Source organism: Carassius gibelio, chromosome A12 (assembly GCF_023724105.1).
Source record: "Carassius gibelio isolate Cgi1373 ecotype wild population from Czech Republic chromosome A12, carGib1.2-hapl.c, whole genome shotgun sequence".
Classification (NCBI taxonomy): Eukaryota; Metazoa; Chordata; class Actinopteri; order Cypriniformes; family Cyprinidae; genus Carassius; species Carassius gibelio.
The window spans coordinates 2,458,052-2,481,980 of record NC_068382.1 but is presented as its reverse complement, the minus strand read 5'-3'; the positions used below and the strand labels follow the sequence as shown (position 1 = coordinate 2,481,980).

General features: G+C 37.1%; 1 protein-coding gene across 3 annotated transcripts in view; it reads left to right on the top strand.

The window, feature by feature from the left end:
• The first annotated feature begins 1,624 nt into the window (after positions 1-1,624).
• Positions 1,625-23,929, top strand: part of becn1 (beclin 1, autophagy related) — a 190,227-nt gene continuing 167,922 nt past the window's right edge. Inside the window, exons 1-4 of one of the 3 annotated variants that reach the window (XM_052612180.1) lie at positions 1,625-1,736; positions 7,991-8,121; positions 8,235-8,299; positions 9,943-10,008. In XM_052612180.1, the coding sequence (XP_052468140.1) occupies positions 7,995-8,121; positions 8,235-8,299; positions 9,943-10,008 (258 nt within the window). In that variant the 5' untranslated portion in view covers positions 1,625-1,736; positions 7,991-7,994. Of the gene's footprint in view, positions 1,737-7,990; positions 8,122-8,234; positions 8,300-8,524; positions 8,960-9,942; positions 10,009-23,929 lie in introns of those variants that run through there. The other 2 variants (XM_052612181.1, XM_052612182.1) reach the window with 2 other exon arrangements.

The window sequence follows — 23,929 nt, the reverse complement described above, 5'->3', positions numbered from 1 at the left end:
CTTGGAGTATGGATGGATCAAAGATTGACTTTTGGTACTCATGCTAAAAAGTTAATAGAGAAGTGTAAAATAGGAGTTAATATACTACGATGTTTATCAGGGGTTGAATGGGGAGCTTGCAGAATATCGCTGAAAAGAATATACTGTACATTAATCAGGTCAAGCCTGGATTATGGAAGTATTATCTATGGATTTGCATCTGAAACCTTACTTAAAAAGATTGAAACTATACAAAGTCAAGCTCTAAGAATTTGTTGTGGTGCCTTCAAAACATCTCCCATTGCAGCCTTGCAGGTAGAACTTGGAGAAGCTCCTCTTTACCTGCGAAGGTATAAGCTTAGAATGAATTACTGGGTTAATATAAAAGGGCATAAGGAAAGTCATTCAGTAAAAGGAGTTATGAAAGAATGCTGGGAACATGGGAATAAGACTATTAAAAGCTTTGGATGGACTGCTAACAGGGAAGCATTAGAAGCTGGTATTGATGGATTAGAAGTTAGCCCAATAGTGTCTGTATCTAATATTCCACCATGGATATTCCCAAAGCCATTAGTTGATTTTCAAATTCAAACGCAAATTAACAATGACAAGGATATCCCCAAGAACATTATTGCACAGCAATATATAGATCAAAGCTATACATCGTGGTTGCACATATACACAGATGGTTCTAAAGATCCTGCCTCTGGAAGAACTGCTTCTGCAGTGCATATCCCTAAATTTCAATGTGATATCAGCAAAAGATTAACTGATAATGTATCGGTGTATACAGCAGAACTTATTGCCATTCTGGTAGCACTTCATTGGGTGGAGGAGGTAAAACCTAGGTTAGCAGTCATCTGTTCTGATTCTTATGCAGCACTTTCAAGCCTTGCAAGTGGACTAAAATCAACTAGGCAAGATATTATTTTTGATATTCTAGCAAGTTTATTGAGAAATAGTAATACTAGTCTTATTATGTTTCTGTGGGTCCCTGCTCATGTGGGAGTAGAGGCTAATGAAGTGGCTGACAAACTAGCTAAGCAAGCTTTAAATCATGCAGATGTTGACATACAAGTGGCTCTTAGTAAAAAAGAGGTTCAGGCTAAAGTGAAAGAAGTCACTCATAGTAAATGGCAAGAAGCATGGGATGTTGATAGCAAGGGCAGACATCTTAATAGCATCCAACAACTTGTAGGAAATGGAAGAAGTGTATATAAGAACAGGAAGGAAGATATTATCATTTCACGTCTTAGAATTGGACATTCTGGACTAAATCATTCCCTTTTTAAAATAGGAAAGCATGCAACAGGTAAATGTAGAAATTGTGATGAATCAGAGACAATAGAGCATATTTTATTTTCATGTCAACTGTACGAAAAGGAAGGAATATTGCTTATTCAAGAAATGGAAAAATTGGACATTAACACTTACAATATACAAAGCTTTTTGGAATGTAATTTTGAGCAATGGAAGAAGTATAGAGCCATTATTAAATTTATTAAAGACATAGGGTTATACGGGATAATTTAGTTTTTTTTTTTTTTTTTTTGTTTCATTTCCTTGCTTGTCTGAGCTCCACACTCCAGTTTGGTAGGTGGCGGTAATGCACCATAAGCTGGTTTGCCAACCGCCATAAAAATTCAGAAGAAGAAGAAGAAGAAGAAGAAGAAGAAATGGAACACCACATACGTAATTTCCCGTGCCAGTAGTAAACAGGAAGCGCACTGATACCGTAAGGAGACGTCGATTGAAAGGTACTTTTTAAATATAATAATATCGAATAATTGTTTCTTCTATGAATTTAACCATATGAGATGTTGTTTTTGCTTGGAGGCAGGTAAGAATCTATATCCTTAGCTATATATTTTGAACTTTATTGAGATCTTGAAAGCTATACATTTTTGTTACAGATAGTGAATGGAGCTAACGTTACTGACAAGGCAAACTTTGATAAATTAAGTCAGAATACGACATAGAACTTTAGTAATCTAGATTTCAACCATGAAAATACCCGAATAAATGTAATATTTGTTAAAGTTATTTGTAATGCCGTTTGAATTGCTATGAAATAAGCACTTGTATATTTATGTATCGAAGCAATACATTTTTGTGCAACATTCTCGAAAATTATTATATGAAAATTAACCATGGTTTTATGCTAGTAAAAGTCTTTTATTTTTATTTTTTTTTAATTTTTTTCCATATTGATTACCTTTTGTATAACCACAGTTTTACAACTAATACTATGGTTAATGTAGCAAAACAATGGTTGATTAGTGCTTACCATGGTTTAACTATAGTTACCATGTTTTTATTTTTTATTTTTGGTAAAACCATGGTTAATTTTAATAAGTACTTTAAATATATGTAAGATAATTGAAATGATTTTAAAATAGCTCGAAATAAATTTAGACATAATAGAAAATTATTTGACAATGTAAAGATTTAGCATTACTATATGGGGAAAAACGTTAGAAACATCTTGGATGTGTGTATGTCTCAATCGTATGTCTCAATTATTAAAAAAATAAAAAATAAAGGTAAATCCTTATCTTAAAGCAAGAGTTGGGATACAGGAAGAAAAAAAAATTCAATGGACAATCAAAATATTTCAGAGGTAGAAACAGAAGAGAATTTTTTTTACAAGGTTATGGTCAGGACTTCTATTCAATTCTAAACAATACAGTATTTCTCATGAACAAATCAAATAAAGATAAATATGAGATGTGTTATATATATATATATATATAATAGAAACAAATGAGAACAATAGAAGCAATCAGACCAACAAGAGAACAACAACAGTATACAAGTTCCACGACAAGTCTCAGTATAGCGCAGTTCACGGAGCTATGATTTTTATTTTATTTTTATTTTTAGAGAATAGAATAGAAATATAAGTGCTAGTATTAGTTGGTCAAGTGCTGGCGATAAATATGTGTCTTTTAGATGTTTTTTGAAAGTGACTGAAGACTCAGCTGTTTGAATTGAGATTGGGAGGTCATCCCACCAGCTGGGCACAGGCCAGGAAGAAGTCAGTGAGAGTGATTTTGAACCTCTTTGGGATGGCAACACAAGGCGCCATTCACTTGCAGAGCGCAAGCTCTGGAGTGCACATCATTTTGAACTAGTGAGTTTAGGTATATTGGTGCCGCGCCAGTGGTGGTCTCGTAGGCAAGCATCAATTCCTTTGATTTTGATGTGTGCAGCTACTGATAGCCAGTGTAACCTGATGAAGAGATGAGTAACATGAGCTTTTTTTTGGCTCATAGTATTATTTTTTACAAAATTATGCAATAATTGAAAAACAAAAACTGCCTGTAGATGGTTGTAGAAATGTCTTAAAAGTCATTCCTTTATTCATATTATTCTTACGACTGATTTATTTAGGAATTAAGTAAATGGCTCTCTTTATGGATGGGCAATTGAATCATTGGTTCTAGGGCTGGGATAAACGATTATTTTTTTAAACGATTAATCTAGCGATTATGTTTTCGATGCATCGATTAATCTAACGATTCATTTTTTCAGACCGATTCGATTTTGATTATCTCCCCATTAATTGACTACTAACAATTTATACATGTTGTTTTACATATCTGAATGAAAAAAAACATGAATTCCTTAACATTGCAATATATGTTTATTGCTCTAAAAATTACAAAATAAAAGACTAAGAATACATTACTTTGCACTTGTATAGAGATATAGCACTCAATAAAACCTTGAAGCCTTGAAAACACATAGCTTACTGAAACAAGCTTACTGAACACATAGGGCCTAGCTTACTGATAAAAAGTTCTTCTTTCAGATGAAAATAACAACAACTTGAAGTCTAGCATTCAATAACAAAGGTCACCCAAAATACTTGTTTAGAGCAATTGAAAGAATACAGTAACCAATGTAAACTTGAGGGCTTTAAGCTAATACAGAGAGTGCTTTTCCAATAAATAAATAAATAAAAATTAACAGTGGGAGCCGGCAGCCTGTCATGGAGAAAAAAAAAATCACCGAATGCTCCACGTGAAAATTTGGCGTTCTGCCCTTTTTCTATCGTGTCTAATGATTTTGGTTAATATGCACGAGGGAGAGAGAGAGAGCAAGACAGCGCTAGTGTAGTTTGAAGACTGTAAGTGTGCGAGCGCACGTGAAACTTTGGCGTTCTGCCCTTTTTCTATCGTGTCTAATGATTTTGGTTAATATGCACGAGGGAGAGAGAGAGAGCAAGACAGTGCTCGTGTAGTTTGAAGACTGTAAGTGCGCGAGCGCGCATTAAACTTTGGTGTTTCGCCCTTTTTCTATCGTGTTTAATGATTTTGATTAATATGCACAAGGGAGAGAGAGAGAGAGAGCAAGAAGTGCTCGTGTTGTTTGAAGACTGTGAGTGCGCGCGCGTAGCCGGGGCTCTCTCTCGTATACGCCCTTGTCAGGCGTAGCAGTCATTCTATTCTACCAAAAAAAAAGATCAATGCAGAAAACCCCCTTGATTGGTTATATAACGTTGGACAGAATGTTGATCCGGTATATTCAGCGCACATAAGGTAAACGTTTTGCAAACGTATTTTAGAGAAATAAAAACAGGTCGACGAATCGATGCGCATATTTTGCGTCGATGTCATCGATGACCTCGACGAGCAATTTCTTCAGAATGCGGATTCATTTAGAAATGAGTCACTGCTGTGTTTTGCTCACAGATGCACAACAGTTCTGCTTTATGGGTAATATTGCTTTATGGGTAATATTGTCATTGGAAAAACTGAGCAAAAACAGACAATATTGTGTCAAAAATATGATACAATATTAACTTCCTGAACTGCATAAAATCAGTATAACATTTGCTCTCAAGCTGTTTTGGATAAAAACAGCATTGATACTGCAACTAAATCATATGGTATAAATATTTTAACTGGATTCTATAGGCTACATCACACAGAGTTGTTTCCCTAAATAATGTTCATCACCAGTCACCTACTTGAAATATAAGATGACCTACGCAGGTCTGGGGCAAGGTGTGTGCGTTAAATGCATTAAAAACATTTTAAATCGACAGCCCTAATTTTTGGGCTGTGGGATGAGTGGGGCGTGGCCGTGGGAATGAAGCGAGTCCCACGAAGGAGATGGAAGGATACAAAAGAGGAGCGACGACAGTGAAGGATGGGAGAGGACCAAGGGCCCATTTCACAAAGGAGGTTAAGTGAAAACTCTGAGTATGTTAACCCTAAAATGAGATGAAACTCTAGGTTTTCTGTTTCAGAATGGGAGGTTTGTTAAACCCGAGAAAGCAGGGTAAGTCGAGCCTGTTTCTGAAAGAGAGGCAACTTATACTCAGAGTTAGTTACTATGGTAACTTACTCTATGAATCTAACCTGGGGCCTGTTCTTCGTACCTCGCTAACTCAGTTAGCTGGATTTAAATGTTGACGCTTCTTCGAAGCTCATCCCGGAGTTGATGTCATAGCAACAGGTCCGTAAGCTTAAACCTGCTTGGGAGCAGGCTTATTTCATGTAAACAGGATTAGATCGCTTCTTTTCAACCAGAACTGATACTTAAAAAATGTCTGCTACCACCGCTACTTTATTACAAGAGTATCGAACTGATCCAGGGATAATAATTTAAAATAATAATCATTAAAAAAATTATTTAAAAATAATATAAAAATGCTGTGTAGTCCATAACAGCCTACCATAGACAGCCAGTTTTACTCACTAAAATATTTATGTCATAAAATTATTACTTCATAATTGTATTAGAGTCTTACACACATGCTATACAGATAATAGAGTCGTGCATTATTTTGAGTGATGACTGCTATTATAAGAGTGGCTTGATGGAGCTCAGGAGATGCAGATAACATGATATTGACCCTTAAGAAACCTTCATAAATGCTGTTACGTGACAAATCTGTCCAAATATAAAATGAAATGAATAGATAATTTCTACATTGAAATAAAAATGTAAAGACTGCACAACTATTATAACTTGCAAATCTAAATAATTGGGAATCATAAAAAAAATTATAATAAAATAAAAACATGTATCTATTATCTGTTTCATGTATCTATTATAACATTTATGTAGTTTTGTTTGCTTGGCTGTTTCCCTATAAAAGTCCAGAAATTTGTCAAGTTTTTCGTCGGGTGTCATTTTAAATTATATGACGTCATTACATTGCCGTCTTGCCACCAGCCAATCGCTGCACTGCTCATCATTGTTTCGAGTATCGATACATATCCCCTTTTAAGCCAACACATGAACACGCAATTATCTCAGATAACTCAATCCAGCGATACTAATCATACACAACATGTGTGTTCGAAGAACCCAATTAGCCGGAACATGATTAGCACGATGATATCATCTTGGATGCGTCATTTGATCTCGGATGTAATAAGCGACGTACGAAGAACGGGCCCCTGGTCAGGAGCAGGTTTTCTTCAGGAAACACAGATTTTCTTTCGGTCTCCTCACCCTTTTTAAACACATTAATGCACGCTGGAAAAATGCTCTTCTTACTAAGTGCCCCCCCAGAAGTACAAATATAAAAGAATTAAATAAAGATTGATTTTCTATATAAGAAAATTTTATAAGATACTTAATCTTGTTTCCTGAGGGGGATCTAAATTAAGTGTTTTTTACTTAAGTAAAATGATATACCAGTGTGGTAATAAAAATAATCTTTATGCAAATGGAAAACAAGATTATTCTGAGTTTCTATTACTAAGTGCAAATCTACTGTAGCTCCGCCCTTCATCGACATCGAAGGTTAAATACGACACATGAATAACAGCTTCAATGGTGTAGGCAATAATGTTTTGGGCACGGAAAACTAGCTTGTAACGTGATTGATTGGGTTAGAGTCCAGCTTTTGCCGAACTATTTGTAATTGTAATAAATATAATCATTTACAATCTGTTATTATTGCATCCTTTTAATGTAAAACAATACTGAGGTGCAAATGTATCTGCCAGTATAAAGTATAACTAGCATCTTATAATTATTTACACTTAGCCTGTTGCAAAGAACTGCTACTTTTACATGGTAAATAGAATATATCACGATTTTCACTGCACATTTTTTTCTGTAAATAGCATCTAGAGCTACTTGCACTTAGCCTACTGTAAATAGGATCTATCACTAAGAAAGTATGTTAATTCCACTTAGTGTAAATAGCCACTGCCGTATTTTTCTTACTCTATTGGCAGATCATTTGTAAAATAAGACAAATGCACTTAAAATATTACTATTAATATTATGTTTTTATATATATTTTTTACCCATGAGATTCCATAAAATGATTAGCTATTAGTTTATTAATCTAACCTTCTGCCAGTTTTCACCTGTGGTATTATAACACTGAGAAGAATTACATTTGTATTGAGTCGGAAGTATGCAGACGGCTTTTTGGTGGGAGCTGTTGCCATGGTGAATCGTAATATTGACGCTCCATTGATAATGGCTTTTTTAAGTTGTGGTGCACGTGCTTAACTCAGAGTCAGTCAATTTAGAGTTGATTAAACCAACTCATTTCAGCTGTTCTGTAACCAAAAGAGTTTCCCATCTCAGGGTAAGTCAACTCAGAGTTGGTTGAACCTCCTTAGTGAAAACGGGACCCAGGCCTGGATTTATTTTATGTTTTGATTTTGTTTGTGCACGGCAGTCGTCCGTAAGGGGCTGCAGCATTGTTTTGTCTTTATTTTATTAAGTTATTATGTTTATCTGCCGGTTCCCGCCTCCTTCTTCCCCTGAATTGTTACATGTATTTAAAATTAAAAAGTAAAATTCTCTTTCACTTGCCCCTTAACAAAATCCACTTGTACACAAGTGCTAATGTTGAGCCCTGTGTGTGTGTGTGTGTATATAATATATATATATATATATATATATATATATATATATATATATATATATATATATATATATATATATATATATATATTATGAACACATAACTAACTAGGTACATATCCTTAAAGCTATTTTAATGGTATGTGTATTATGCTCCCTACAGAAACATGGAGGGTTTGAAGTTTTCTAGCAACACCATGCAGGTGAGTTTTGTGTGTCAGCGCTGCAGTCAGCCACTGAAGCTCGACACATCCTTCAACGTCTTAGACAGAATGACTTTCCATGAGCTCACAGGTATGGCCATACAGCTCATCACAACTTTAAACTGGTCTCTTTCCACAAACAGAGACAGCTGGAGCTAATCAAATAAAACATTTGACTCATCTTTTTTTTTTTTTTTTTTGCAGCTCCATTATTGACTGTGACAGCCAATAAACAGTCAGAAAGCAGTGAGGGCAGCCGTTTTCCTGAGGTGAGTGTATCACACCAGCAAGACTGCTTTGTGATCTTGTTGGCTCTTATGTGTACAGATGCTCTTCCATACAAACAAGAAGTGGTGCGGATGCAGTGGTTGCTTTGGTAACAAACAATGATGCCTGCACATAATAACATCCTGAATCTGACATTATAACCACACACACACACACACACACACACACACATATATATATATATATATATTATATACTGGGCTCAACATTAGCGTTTGTGGACAAGTGGATTTTGTTAAGGGGCAAGTGAAAGAGAATTTTACTGGCTGGCCCAATCACAGGCTCCACCCCTCACCCTCTGTTTCTTGGGCCAGATGCAGTCAGTGCAGTGGCTCAGAGACCGAAATCTGGACTTAGGATGGAGAAACAAAAGCGCAAAGGGGTTGCAGAGAAGTTGCGGGCCAAAAAAATAAAAATTCTAGAGGTTGATGCCTCAACCTGTGCAAAAATAACCAACATGTTTAGGGCTGTAGCTTCAGTTTCCAAGCCTACAGTACCTGACGACATTTTGCAAAAACATGTGAACATAGCACATGGAGGTGACTAGCCATTGCAGCACCGGCGGCACCCAGGCAGAGGAGCAGGTGTCTGATAGTGAAGTCAAGGAGGGACAGAGTGAGCAGAAGAGTGTAATAGAAAAGGTAAGCATGGTAGCTACATGATTAACAGAGAGGGAGTGTTAATCAGGGCGGGTGCAGGAGAATAGTGTGATGATTTAACGTTACCTTAATTAATGAATATTATAATAAGACAACAAAATCGTTGTCGCTATTATAAAGTCTGTCAGATTGTCACCCACTGCACTAGCCACTCAGTCAGCTAAAGTCAAATAACACCGCTTAAGCTATTTTGCATTGTTTTTGTAGCTAGGTTAGCAGCGTTAACTTATTCAATTGCAACTTCGGCTGACTATTCTAATGTTAACCATATAAAACCCATAATGTCCATACGGCCCATCTCTAGAAAAGCTTAAAATGATGCTATTTGATTATTTTAATTATTACTCAGATTGCCTGTGTCAAAGCGCCCACGACGAGTTACGCATTGGAAGAGGTAGCTAACGCTTGATATTTGGGGATTAAAACCGGTCTTGCATTTTGAAAGCTGTTTATTTTTGTTTAGCTGTATATTCAATGAAGTAGATGTTTTTAATGAATTTCCAATATCATTAATATGCAATATTAACGGTGATTGAATAATATGAATATAATATATATTATTATATGTAATTTGGTAGTATAGTTTGTTTTTCTTTTTTTTGATGGGAAGTATCTCAACAATGAGAGGTAAATGTTGTTTGGTGTCATATTAAAGAGGGTTTTGTGCTCTTTAAACCAAAGTACCGGTAGCCTATACTTGCAATTGTAAACTAGTTTTTCTGCTGTCTGGTTCATTGAAAAAAAACAAAAAAACATTTATTTTTAGAATTAGCAGTATTCTAAATCCACATTCTATTGGGTTCTAAATGATTAACTAGTTTTTTAACATGGAGCACATTGTCCATCTTGAAATCCTGCTCTTCAAGAATACAGGACTATATAACCAAAATCGATCCTTACTAAGTGTACTTTTAATAACTCTTCCAAATAATTGTAATCATCTCTCTCTCTGTCCTTATGTATAGTCAAGCCAGGTTGAGTTAGCAGTGGAGGAGAGCACCTTTGATCACCAGGGAGTCAGTCAAGAGAGAGTGAGTACACTGGTCCATCGCACTTAGTTCTCAGCTTTTTAGGGTTTTTTGGGAATGGAACTGTAGATATGCATATCTACAAGGACCGCAAAGATGGTGTACTGGTTGGTTATGTCCGACGGATTGTGGTGGGCCGGTCTGAGCAAAAATGCCAGGGCCCTTTTTTTGTCCCAGTCCAGACCTGACCAGGAGTGATGTTTTCCTGACTTTAAGCTCGATTGCAAATGTGATATTGATTTTATACAACTTTAGTTAAATAAATAAGTAATTTTAACTGACTTAAATTTTAGACAGATAGGATTGTTTTTGCTCCATTTCACTAATAAAAATAGTTCTAAGCAAAGCCACAGCAGCACACTCCCGCATCTCAGAGCAACTCACAACAGTCTTTTGTTACTAATTGATTAATTTTTGAATGAGTCAATGATTCAGTGAGCCATTTATAAAAACGGTTACTTGTTTCATTTATTGAATGAATCAGCAGTTTGAAGGAATCTGTTGAAACAATGATTCACTCATTAAGACTTGCCACCACCTACTGGTGGTTTAATTTCATATTTAAAGGGGGGGGGTGAAATGCTCGTTTTCACTCAATATCCTGTTAATATTGAGTATCTATAGAGTAGTACTGCATCCTTCATTACTCCAAAAAGTCTTTAGTTTTATTATATTCATAAGAGAAAGATAGTCTGTACCGATTTTTCCCGGAAAAACAGGAGTGGCTGGAGGCGTGACGTGTGGGCGGAGCTAAAGAATCACGAGCGCCAGTAGGCTTTTGCGTTGAGCGCGTCTGGAAGCTGTGACACCGTGAGGACAAAACCAACCAAAACAAACCACGGCTAACAGTCAGATTCAGCGTATATTTATGATCCAGAATCAGATCCAGAGGCTGAAATTGAACAAGAGCAGCATCAGCAATCAGTCTCTATGTGGTATGTACTGAAACTGTATATATTTGCTTAGCGGTTTTGGAAAATGACTAAGTTCCACTTTCTTTGTCGTCTTTTTTTTGTTTTTTTTTTTTTTAAGCTGTACATGTGGAAAGTGCAGTTTGATGACAACATCGCATGTTGTTTACTTGATGTGCTTACGCGCCGATAGCTAAGTTAACAACACAGAGATATTTGAAGCAGTTTTACTCGTGCAGTTTGATAACAACATCGCATGTTGTTTACTTGATGTGCTTACGCGCCGATAGCTAAGTTAACAACACAGAGATATTTGAAGCAGTTTTACTCACTGCATGCGGTTCCAACACACGATCGTGACCCTTTTTCGTTGGGACTGCATTATCCTTAAGAAGTAAACGATGTGCAAATCCGGCGTCAAACTGGGCCTTGTTTGTAAAACAAGCATCTTCGAAATGCAGGGAACAAACACAAACACTTGCACAACTCCGTTGATGCTCTGTAAAAATAAACTCCATCCACTGGTCCCTTAATGCTGTTTTTTTTTTTTGGTAATCTATGCAGGGTTGTCTTGCCCTGGCAACCAAAAACACACTTCTTTTATGACATTTCGCGACGCTCTCGCTCTGATCAGTGAATGTCTGTTGTGCTCTCAGTGCTCTGCTATACAGGAGCGTGCGCTTTTCCGGCAGAAGTGCCCTTAGGACCCATATAAGGAAATTCCGCTCCATCTAACGTCACACAGAGCCATACTCGAAAAAAACTTTCCGAAACTTGTGACAAACCGAAAGGAGTATTTTTGGAACAGAAATACTCCTTCAAACGTACAACTTAATTTTTGAAACTTTGTCCATGTTTAGCATGGGAATCCAACTCTTTAACAGTGTAAAAAAATCTGTATGCATGAAATAGCATTTCACCCCCCCTTTAATGTCGAGCCCTGATATACATATGCAGTCATGGCCAAAAGTTTAAGCAGTGACAAAAATGTTGTTTTGCAAAGTTTGCTGCTTCAGTATTTGTCGATAATTTTCCACGTTTCTATGGTATACTGAAAAACAATGATAAGCATATCAGTAGTTTTAAATGGCTTATTTTGGCAAAAAAAAAAAAAATAATTATAAAGTATTTTACCTTAATTATAAATATAATTATAAAGTATTTTACCTTGTTCTTCATAACCCAGATATGGGCAATTAAGTGGTATACGGTGACTTGAGTCAAATTTTTATTGACTTCAGGCTTGGCTCAGACTCAACCTGAAATGACTCCACTGAGCCTGGTTTCTCCCAAGGTTTTTTCTCCATTCTGTCATCGATGGAGTTTTGGTTCCTTGCTGCTTGTCGCCTCTGGCTTGCTTAGTTGGGGTAAACTCATTTACAGCGATATTGTTGACTTGATTGCAAATGATTGCACAGATACTATTTAAACTGAACTGAGATGATGAAATCACTGAATTCAACGATGAACTGCTTTTTACTGTCATTTTGCATTATTGACACCCTGTTTTTCTAATTAATGTTGTTCAGTTGCTTTGACGCTATCTTTTTTGTTTAAAGCGCTATATAAATAAAGGTTACTTGACTTGACTCCAGACTTGACTTGAAAGACACCATCTGGACTGAAAGGGATAACACAGCACCATTTTAAATAAGCAGTGCGTAAAAACAGTGCAGTGGATCACATAACAAGCGTTTAGGGTTGTCCTCTAATATTTTTATCAAAATCCAAATGGGCTTTATTCGAGTCCTTTCAGCTCCGTGTGCTGTCTCTCTTTCTCCGGATGTATGCTGGTGCCAAGTTCTAGAGCTGCAGATGACACCGTTATTTTAACCACAACAACAAACAATCGAACACACCTGGGGCCTGTACCATGAAGCTGGATTAGGTGGCTAGCCAGCTATGTTTCAGCTTAGTTGCCGCCAACCCTGGGTTTTAGGTACTATGAAAGTAGCTCGGCTTTAATCGGTGTTCGTTGCCATGGTATCTTACGCTGCACGGCTAACCTGCTCCGGGGCAGGTTATGTTCTGGATTCAAGATCTCAAACTGAAGGTGAACCAATCAGATGTGAGAGAAGTGACATATGTCTGACACAAAGTCACTCCAGTTTATCTTGCTCCAAATTAAAGGTCACTTATGGTTAAAAAAAATAAATAAAAATTGAAGTCTGGCTTTAATGATAATAGTCATTTTTTGATTTATATAATTATTGTGATTCATATGATTATTTATCTCTTACACGCAAGCAATTTTAGTTTAACAGTTTTTTAAAATTATTTTAAATAAATATTAATGTATACAGATCATGTAATATAAATAAGCTGTAGTATCAAAAGATTGAACTATTTAAAAAATTACAAATCTGAATTTACATGTTCAAGTCTCTATCACTATATATTTTCAAATGTATAAACTAAGTTAACAAGTTCCACTTGTGACTACACTGATGGAGCAAGATCATTTATTTTATTAGTCCTCCGTCATTTTTCATATGACATTTAAATTTGTCATGATCTCTCAACCTTTAGCAAAACCTTTAACTTTTAGTTTTCAATCTCGCTAGGTCTCTCACGAGAAGTAAATCAAACTTGCTTTGTATTGCAAGATTGGCTTTTCGCCAGTGATGTCACGCATTCAAGTGAACGCGCTCCACAAACTCAGGATCAAAGCCTGAATTGACAAAGAAAGTTGACGAACAGCATCATGGTACCAACAAAGCCAGATTGGAGAGGTTTGGTTTTGTCAACTCAAAACTAATCCTGTAACTCTGAATTTGTTCAGCTACCATCATGGTACAGGCCCCAGAAAACAGCAATGCTGCAAATATAGTTATTTTTCATACTCTATTTATCAATCTATAACCTATATGATTCTGACTGTTCAAACTAGATGTGACAAGACTTTTCTGATTTAGCATTATTATTCTGTAGGCCAAGAACATTTCAAATTAATCATGTAATTATAATTTGAATAATTGTTGTTAGATTGCTAATATAGATCTTAAACTTTGAAATTGCTAGTTGTCTTTCTTTTCTGATCAGATGAGAAAGTTTTGATTATTGTAGCTACATTTGTTTTAAGTGAATGCCTTTAAATAGGCTAAAATAATTAAATGGTATAAAATCCAGAACAGAAACTGTATTTTTTTCTGTCACATGGCCTCAAATGTATCCAAATGTAATAATTAGAGGTCGACCGATTTTTGCCGATACCAATAGCTAGGTTGGACCACACTGTCCGATACTGTCTAATTAACTGATAGTTTTTAAAACGGATATTGAACAAAAACTAAAATAGTGCTTTATTAACAAAAAAAAAAAAAAAAAAAAAAAAAAACTACTGAACCGTACTACTAGTAGTAGTAGTAGTAATAATAAATGTTTTTTTTTTTTTTTTTTTTTTTTACATCAATTTAATAAAAGTTTAACAAAAAATACATGTTTAGGGCCCTATGAAATGTTTTATTTTTTCTCACCATATTTTTTATTGTTACCACATTCTTCTTTAGAATGTCTAATTATTTGAATGCATATAACAACTTAAAATTTTTTAATTTTTTCTTAACCCTTGTGCATTGTTCAAATTCACTACCCTTAAGTTATGTTCGGGATGAAAACATCCACTCAATTAAACTGCTGTGAAAATGTATCAGGTTCATTTTTTTTTTTTTCATATTTTTTTTTGTTGCATAAATCTTTTAATCAACTTCAGTCCTGATCAAAACTACCAAATGTTTTTTTAAAAATCCAAGATTTTAACTCTTTGATTGCCAAGTTCATAAATGATGTCACTGATTTGGCGGAAAAAAAACACAAAATGACTTATTTTCAATATAAAAGTAATTGTGGCTGGATTTGTTTTTTACTTTTTATAACAGTCTTGGGAATGTCAAAGATTAATAGTAACATTGGCTTTGATGCATTTTTAGTTTTTGTGCAGCATTAGATTTTTATTTTTTCTCCCTCATTTACTGTACTTGGCTGTTTTTGCCCCATTGACTTCCATTATAAATACATTTTTTGATTGCAAAGCCATGACACCATATAATCATGCATTCTTGATTGTTTGTGGTTTTCCCTTTTGGGAAGAGGTAAATTTTTTTATTTTTACAGTTGATCACTAGGTGGGACCATTAACCCTTTAGATAGACCTGTGCAAAAAAAAAAGGCCTAGATTCTGGCTTGTATGTGGAGTTATATGGAGTATAACAGCAAATTATAGTGTTTGTGTGTGTGTGGGATTCTTGATTGTTGGTGGTTTTCCCTGTTGGGAAGAGGTAACATTTGTAATTTTTACAGTTGATCACTAGGTTGGACCATTAAACCTTTAGATAGGCCTGTGCAAAAAAAGCTTAGTTTCTGACTAGTATATGAAGCTATATGGAGTATAACAGCATGTTATATTGTGTGTGTGTGTGTGTGTGAGAGAGACCTTTGCGCAATTACCTTGATGTATTTGATGTACCTCGGCTCTTAGAACTACATGGAGTAAACAAAAGTGTATTTATGCATCTGCTGCCTTTAAATGGTGGTGATAAGTATAGACTAAACAAAAGCAAAGTATGTAGATTTAAACACTTGCATGCCATCCTGCTGGTCATTTAATGGTGAGAAGAGCAGCAAGCAACACGACAAAGGGCTTGACTTGTACTGAAGTTTTAGAAATTATTATTCATCTTGACCCCTCCAGCGGGCTGCAGCTTATTTGAAGTTGGTATCGCATTTTGGTTCATTTTGGTGCCGCAGCGGTAACTGTAATTCAGTCGCTTGTTAAAATCATTCGCGAAACTACCGCCAGGTGGCGCAAAGGGATGGATTGCGAAATGAATGTAATTGTAAAATTAGATAAAAGGAAGTAAAACAACAATAACATTATGATATAACATTGTAACATTAAAAAAAAAAGTCTTAGGCTACATTCTACTAAACATAAATTAAAAAGACCTTTACACAAAGGATCATATGCATGCTATTTTTATTAAACAGTAAATAAATATAAGGCCTGTGTGTGTGTGTCACATATATATAGGCTAAATGTTTTCATTTTCATTTCGGTTCATTCTTGGTTTAAAAAAAAATCTTCAGGTTCCGTATGAAGAGCGAAATGGGAATGGTCCAGCATTTAGCAATAATTAGTATTAACTCTTTTATTATTCTTGATATTTCAAACTACCAACATTTAGCATTTTTGAATTATGCCTTATGTGTGACCAAAAATTAAGTATTGTTTGTTTCAGCTGTTTGATCGCTCCGGTGCCTCGTGCACATTCACTGGAAACTGCAGTCGTTCACCAGACATTCAGCTTTAGCACTTTGACATATTGTTAATTATGATTTTTTTTCAATCTATACTGAAACATGCGTGAACTACACAACCTATTTACTTCATGAATAATAGTTAAGCTTCAAATGGGCAACATCACGAATATGGAAACGTTTGGATTTCTCCTGAATGAGAAAGCCCAACCTTATGCTTAGCTTTAAATTATTATTATTATTATTATTATTATTATTATTATTATTTATTTATTACTAAACATATATTATTATATACTGCGATTATATTTATCCATTAGAATTATATATTTTTCATCTGAAAATGACTTTGTTCATCACATTTACTTCATGCGCTCTGGCGCAGATCAGCCTCCCGCGATGCTCAGCTGTGGACAATTTAAAAATGTTTGATATAAAGGTTGCTGTCTTATTTTATACAGGAATTGTTAATTTAAAATAATCAAATTTTATTGTTAGTTCTAATTGTATTGTTAACACAAGTTAATTTAGGCTATTTAACATGCATTGTGACATTTTACCATTTTTTACTTATAAACTCCTTGAGAATTTAAAGTTAGTTTAATAGTATTTAAATTCAAGTAAAAAAAAAAAAAAGGTTTTAATTGCTTAAATTATTTTTATTAATTAATAATATGTTATCATTGTTATTCTTTAAGAAAATAAGGGAAAAAATAAGGGATTATCCGAATGCTTTACCTATGTATGGAGGCTACAATTATTCAAAAAAATAAAATAAAAAATAATAAAATGTCATAAAAAAATACCATTGGCCTGAGTAATTTTGACCATTGTAGAATTGTGACTTTAAAGGTTAATTTATGGAAATTACTAATGGCATGGATTTTAGAGCATATAACAACTGAAGGTTTATGAAACAGCCAATTAAGCATTTATTTTTTTTTAAATAACACAACTTAAAGTTGTGAACTAAAATATTATTTCGACCATACAGCATGTGAATAAATAAAATGCATACTTTTCATAACATTTCATTATTCATAAAATGCATAACGTTTCTGGTGTTTGGATTTGTACTTCAATATAATGAGCTCCAAGTTTAAGAATAGCCCTAGACTAGTTTCTCTCTCTTTCTCTCTCTCTCTCTCTATTTAAAGGGGGGGTGAAATGCTATTTCATGCATACTGAGTTTTTTACACTGTTAAAGAGTTGGATTCCCATGCTAAACATGGACAAAGTTTCAAAAATTAAGTTGTACGTTTGAAGGAGTATTTTTGTTCCAAAAAAACCTCTTCCGGTTTGTCACAAGTTTCGGAAAGTTTTTTTCGAGTATGGCTCTGTGTGACGTTAGATGGAGCGGAATTTCCTTATATGGGTCCTAAGGAACTTCTGCCGGAAGAGCGCGTGCTCCCGTATAGCGGCGCACTGAGAGGCTGAGCACAGACAATCACTGATCAGAGCGAGAGCGTCGCGAAAAGTCACAAAAGGAGTGTGTTTTTGGTTGCCAGGGCAAGACAACCCTGCACAGATTACCAAAAGAGAAACAGCATTAAGGGACCAGTGGATGGAGTTTATTTTTACAGAGCATCAACGGAGTTGTGCAAGTGTTTTTGTTTTATTCCCTGCATTTCGGATTGCACATCGTTTATTTCTTAAGGATAATGCAGTCCCAACGAAAAAGGGTCACGATCGTGTGTTGGAACCGCATGCGGTGAGTAAAACTGCTTCAAATATCTCAGTGTCGTTAACTTAGCTATCAGTGCGTAAGCACATCAAGTAAACAACATGCGATGTTGTCATCAAACTGCACTTTCCACATGTACAGCTTAAAAAAAAAAAACATAAAGTGGAACTTAGTCATTTTCCAAAACCGCTAAGCAAATATATAAGGTTTCAGTACATACCACATAGAGACGCCTTTGCTGATGCTGCTCTTGTTAAATTTCAGCCTCTGGATCTGTGTCACAGCTTCCAAACGCTATCAAAGCAAAAGCCTACTCGCGCTTGTGATTCTTTAGCTCCGCCCACACGTAATGCCTCTAGGCGCTCGTGTTTTTCCGGGAAAAATCGGTACAGACTATTTTACTCTTATAAATATAATAAAAATAAAGACTTTTTGGAGTTATGAAGGATGCAGTACTACTCTATAGGTACTCAAGATTAACAGGATATTGAGTGAAAACGAGCATTTTACCCCCCCCTTTAACAGCATTAGCTAAATGATATACGTCTTCCTTCCGTTAGAATGAATGTTTTCCTGATTTGCTAAATGTTGGGCTTGTGATGAATAAGTTTTATTCGCCTCAATTTGATTTAGTAAAGTCAAACCGCAGACAGTGAAGCTGCATCACTGAGCGCGAGTCCCGCTGGCCTGTGAGGCGGGAACAGAGGATTCTGCTTGGTCTTAAAGCCTTCCGCAAACACCCACGATCACAAATAACAATGATTTTCGTAAAATAATGATTAATTATTAATTGATGATTTGTTATTATCATTATGGTCCTGTGAAAATTATAATATGGACTGTGAGAGTGAATACAAAGAGTAGATGGCAACGGAAAGACCACTAATGGGCTCATTCAGCTAAGTTAAACAGTACTGTTCAAAGGTTTCATGAATTCATGCCAAAACATTAATAAATTAACTGTTATAACATTTTAAATCTCATTGAGTCAATGTTTTCCATTTTGTTCATACAGATATATCAGTTTTTACAATTTTGCCACATGATTACAGTTTAACCTGAAAATGACATCTAAACTCTTAAAAAGAGAAGACTTGCAATAAGTTTATTGTCACCTATCACTTATTTAATGCTTATTGAGCAGTGGTTCCCAACCTTTTTCAACTCGCGGCCCACACAACCAAACAAATATGTTTGTGCGGCCCACTGCAAAAAAAATAAATAAATAAATAAAATAATTGACCCCGCTATTGTTGGGTTAATAACTTAGTACTCAGAAGCTAGATTGTTAACTTGTCTTCATTGAATGAACGCTTAGTACAACTGTTGTTGTTCTGTAACATATGCAGCAAAAATATCTAAGATAAATTGGAGATTTATTCTTAAACCAATCAGCGAGCTTGAATAGTGTAATCATAATTACAGTTTAATATTTATTTTTTTGTTATTTAATAATATATATATGAAATGATGTTATTATGTTACAACTTAGACATTTTTACATATATGAACAACATTATTATTTATTTTGATAGTAACTGGCGGCCCACTTGTAATACCATAGGTTGAAAACCAATATTAATTGTCACGCGAGGAGCACAAGACAGACACAGTGGGCGTGGCGTCAGGCCTCGGAGAGGCTTTTATTAACAGAAATCATAAAACAAAGGGAATAAAAGTGGCCAAAGGGGGAAAGTGTCCAAAGTAACAGGGAATCTGGTGTCCTCGTCGTGCTGCGGGATTTGTGTAGGTCGGGCAGTGTTCATCAAGGAAGGGTCCAGGCAAGGGGCGGAGTCCGGCGGCCGCACGCGCTCCCCTCCTTGGTCCGGGGCGCGAGGGGCGGCGGCTTCTCCTAGCGGCCGCGTCTCTCTCGTTGGCCGCGGCGCTGGTAGGGGATGGACGGCCCGGCATCCTGGCCCGTCGGCCGTGTATACGGGTGCGGTTCCCATCCGGATCGCGGGTCCGGCAGCTCACGTCTTGGTGGCGCGGGAGTCCCTCAACGCACCCTTCCTGGACCCACGAGGACACCAGTGTGCATGCACGGGGAAGAGACCGGTCTCCTGAGGAGAGGCGCGTTGGGCTTTTAAACAGCGGCGGTAATGAGGCTCCACTTCCTTCAGGTGTGCCCCATCACACGCCGCCAGCCCTGACTCGTCCAGCGCCCCTCCTCTCACACACCCACTCCAGTCGGGAGCCTGGTGAAGGGCGGCGATTTAGGACGGGGTGCCGGTGACAATCAGGGAGGAGGCAGCTGACTCGTCACATTCCCCCTCCCAAGCGACATCCCCGTCCCCAGGGCGCCACCCACACGGGAGTGCTACCATCCTCAACCAGGCTCCAAACGGTCGGAGTGGGCGGGGCTTCCTCTCCGGGCGGTCCTCCCTCTCGCAGCGCACCAGAACAGGGACAGAGAAACCGGGTTTTAGTGACAGCCTCAACCAACCACAGGGTAAAATGACAATGGAAAAGTCACTTACCCCTTGTGTGGCTGGGAGGCTGTCCCCAGTTTTCCTCCGTCCCAGTCTGGGTTCTCACGAACGTTTGCAAGCGAGAGGGGGGTGACGTCACCAGACGTTTCCCAACTGCGCTGTCTAGGCTCCGCCTGCCCGCATTCTCCACCAGTGTCACGGGAGGAGCACAAGACAGACACAGTGGGCGTGGCGTCAGGCCTCGGAGAGGCTTTTATTAACAGAAATCATAAAACAAAGGGAATAAAAGTGGCCAAAGGGGGAAAGTGTCCAAAGTAACAGGGAATCTGGTGTCCTCGTCGTGCTGCGGGATTTGTGTAGGTCGGGCAGTGTTCATCAAGGAAGGGTCCAGGCAAGGGGCGGAGTCCGGCGGCCGCACGCGCTCCCCTCCTTGGTCCGGGGCGCGAGGGGCGGCGGCTTCTCCTAGCGGCCGCGTCTCTCTCGTTGGCCGCGGCGCTGGTAGGGGATGGACGGCCCGGCATCCTGGCCCGTCGGCCGTGTATACGGGTGCGGTTCCCATCCGGATCGCGGGTCCGGCAGCTCACGTCTTGGTGGCGCGGGAGTCCCTCAACGCACCCTTCCTGGACCCACGAGGACACCAGTGTGCATGCACGGGGAAGAGACCGGTCTCCTGAGGAGAGGCGCGTTGGGCTTTTAAACAGCGGCGGTAATGAGGCTCCACTTCCTTCAGGTGTGCCCCATCACACGCCGCCAGCCCTGACTCGTCCAGCGCCCCTCCTCTCACACACCCACTCCAGTCGGGAGCCTGGTGAAGGGCGGCGATTTAGGACGGGGTGCCGGTGACAATCAGGGAGGAGGCAGCTGACTCGTCACATAATATATTAGTCTAATCATTTACTTTCAGTGTGTGTGTCTGTCTGTGAGCCTATTCTCCATTTTGGATGTGTTTAACTGTCATCCATACATCCAGGTTGGCCGAGACCACCCCAGAGGCCTAAAATACTTGAATCCCGGTAAATGCTGCTTGCAGCTTTAATTATTATTAGGGGTTCAAGCACGCAGTGCTGAAACCCTATTGTAATTGTAAGGCTTTTTATTATTATTAGGGGTTCAAGCACGCAGTGCTGAAACCCTATTGTAATTGTTAGGATTTTTATCATGAAGTTGGCTTGAAAAAGCTAACTTACTGATCTACTATTTATGTTCGCTTGGCAACAAGCCAACATACTGTAATGCTATTTAAACTTATTTTTATTTTTATGTTGGCTTGGCAACAAGCCAACATACTGTTATGCTATTTAAACTTATTTTTATTTTTATTATTATTATTCTTTTGAGACAGAATTACAAACGTATCTCCTCCTAGGGCTTTTAAGCCACAAGCCCCAAACTCGGCAGACACCTGCGGGATATAGCGGTGCAGGTTGCTATATCTTTTCAGAGTGATCAGACTTAAAGTTCAGACTTTTTTTTTAATTAATTTTTAAATGTAAAAATACATTACCCATAGACTTACATTGTCTGAGAAAAATTGCGCCCCTACAGTTGCAATGAAATTTAGGGGAGGAGTCGGGTTTCGTTTCACTTTTAAACCGGTTAAAAATACAAGTAAATAATACAATTTCCTTCAAACTGACAAGCTAGACCAACATATCTGATTAGTACAGGGGTTAGGGCTCATTAGTAATATATTTCTGGGCAGAGAGCAGTCAGAAAGACGGGAGAAGAATCACGGCTGCTCAGCTCAGGCTGTCTCCACGGAGCTCACAACGAGCGAATTCATTCTTATTTAAGAACTTTTAAAACGGCGATTTCACGCAATCCACACGTTAGAACACACCAAGAGCTAAATTCAGATGTCTCGCGGCGTCGAAACGACGTTGATCTCCGACGTCGATCCAACATCGTTTTGCTCATCGGGTTAACGTTGATCCGATGTCAGGCGCGCCATTCAAAAATAACGGAAAATCGACGCAATTGGTTGTCTTACCTAACGTTGAACCGACGTCGATTTTCAGTCAGTTGAAACGACGTCAGAGAATCAATACGTTTTCAACATAAAATCGATCTAATTGGTTTGCTTACCTAACGTTGAAACGACGTTGATTTCATTTTGGTAAAACTACTTTACTATTAACATTTTCTGCTTGTTTTAAAAATCTCACACCTTACTACTAAATAAATTAGCATGTATAAGTAAAACGTTATTAAACACATCACATTCAGTCACAATTTCTTTATTATTTATACAATACAGTTTATACACAGTTACAAATACACAAATAGGTATAAAGTATATTATATGCTAATATAAATTGTGTCAAGTAACAAATTAAAAGCTATATTCACTGAATAAAAAATAAAAAAAGACCAAATGTCTTTGACTTATTTTCAGTGGGTCACAAAAGAAGATGCAAGGCAGAACCTTACAAACTGACAGCCTCAGTCACAGTTCACTATCATTGCTTTTCTAAATATATATTATATATATACACATATAAAAAAATAATGGTGACTGAGGCTGTCACTCTTTGCTTTTGTGTTCCACAAAATAAAAGACATATGAGTGAGATGATGGTTTATAAAGAAGACAGAGGTACATAGATCAATCAGTTTTCATTTGCAATCAAAACTTGAGTTGTTTGTAATATCAGAGATGTGACCTTATCAGGTCAGGTTTGATCGTGTAGGCCACAATTGAGACACTTTGTACATTATTATAACAAATTTGAGCACTTGTGACATTGGAATTTCAATAAATCATAAAGAAAATGTTTTTGGAGTTTCAAGATTGTATTTTGTATCTTTCTCTCTCACAAACACAACAAAACCTTCTCAAAATCTTCATTACAGGTGCATAAATCCTATTCTACAAAATAACAAATTCACAGGCTCAGTTATACCAGATTTTTGCAGGGCTGCATTTCACTTTGCTCATATTATTGAATATTTTTTTCCTGAAATGTGTTTATTAGAACTGGACATATTTACAGACTTTATGAGAATAGTAATATTTGTAGACAAGATCATGGTAGAATGACCAGCCTTTATTAATTTGAACAGCTGAGTCTTAAGACATTTTCCAAAAGCACTTACCTTTTCTATTCAGTTAATTTATATTCACTTTGCTCTAATTTGTAAAAAAAACAAAAACAAAAAAAAACAGTAAACAACTTGTGTAGTGTGCTAGACTAAAGCCCCTTTCAAATGCATGGTGGTCCCCAAAAAAAAGGCAAATCAATGTTTGTGACGAAAAAATATGTGCGAACTGTAATGAAGCAGAGATCAATTAGTTCCTCGATATCCGTTCTGAGGCTGACATCGTTTGCCAGCTTAAGTGAAACAAAACACGTCACATCGTAATGTCGTGTCTTTACGGAATCTTTATGGTTTGTGTGTGAATGCACACACAGATTCAGGAAAATAACTGGCAGTGTGAATGAACCAAAATCTAACGATCCGGGAACAACTGCCAGGACACATTACCCGTGTATTATCTAGAATCTCAGTGTGAAAGGGGTCAGAGGTGGGTAGTAACGAGTTACATTTACTTCGTTACATTTACTTGAGTAATTTTTCGGGGTAACGAATACTTTTCGGAGTATATTTAAAGATGGGTACTTTATACTCTTACTTGAGTACAT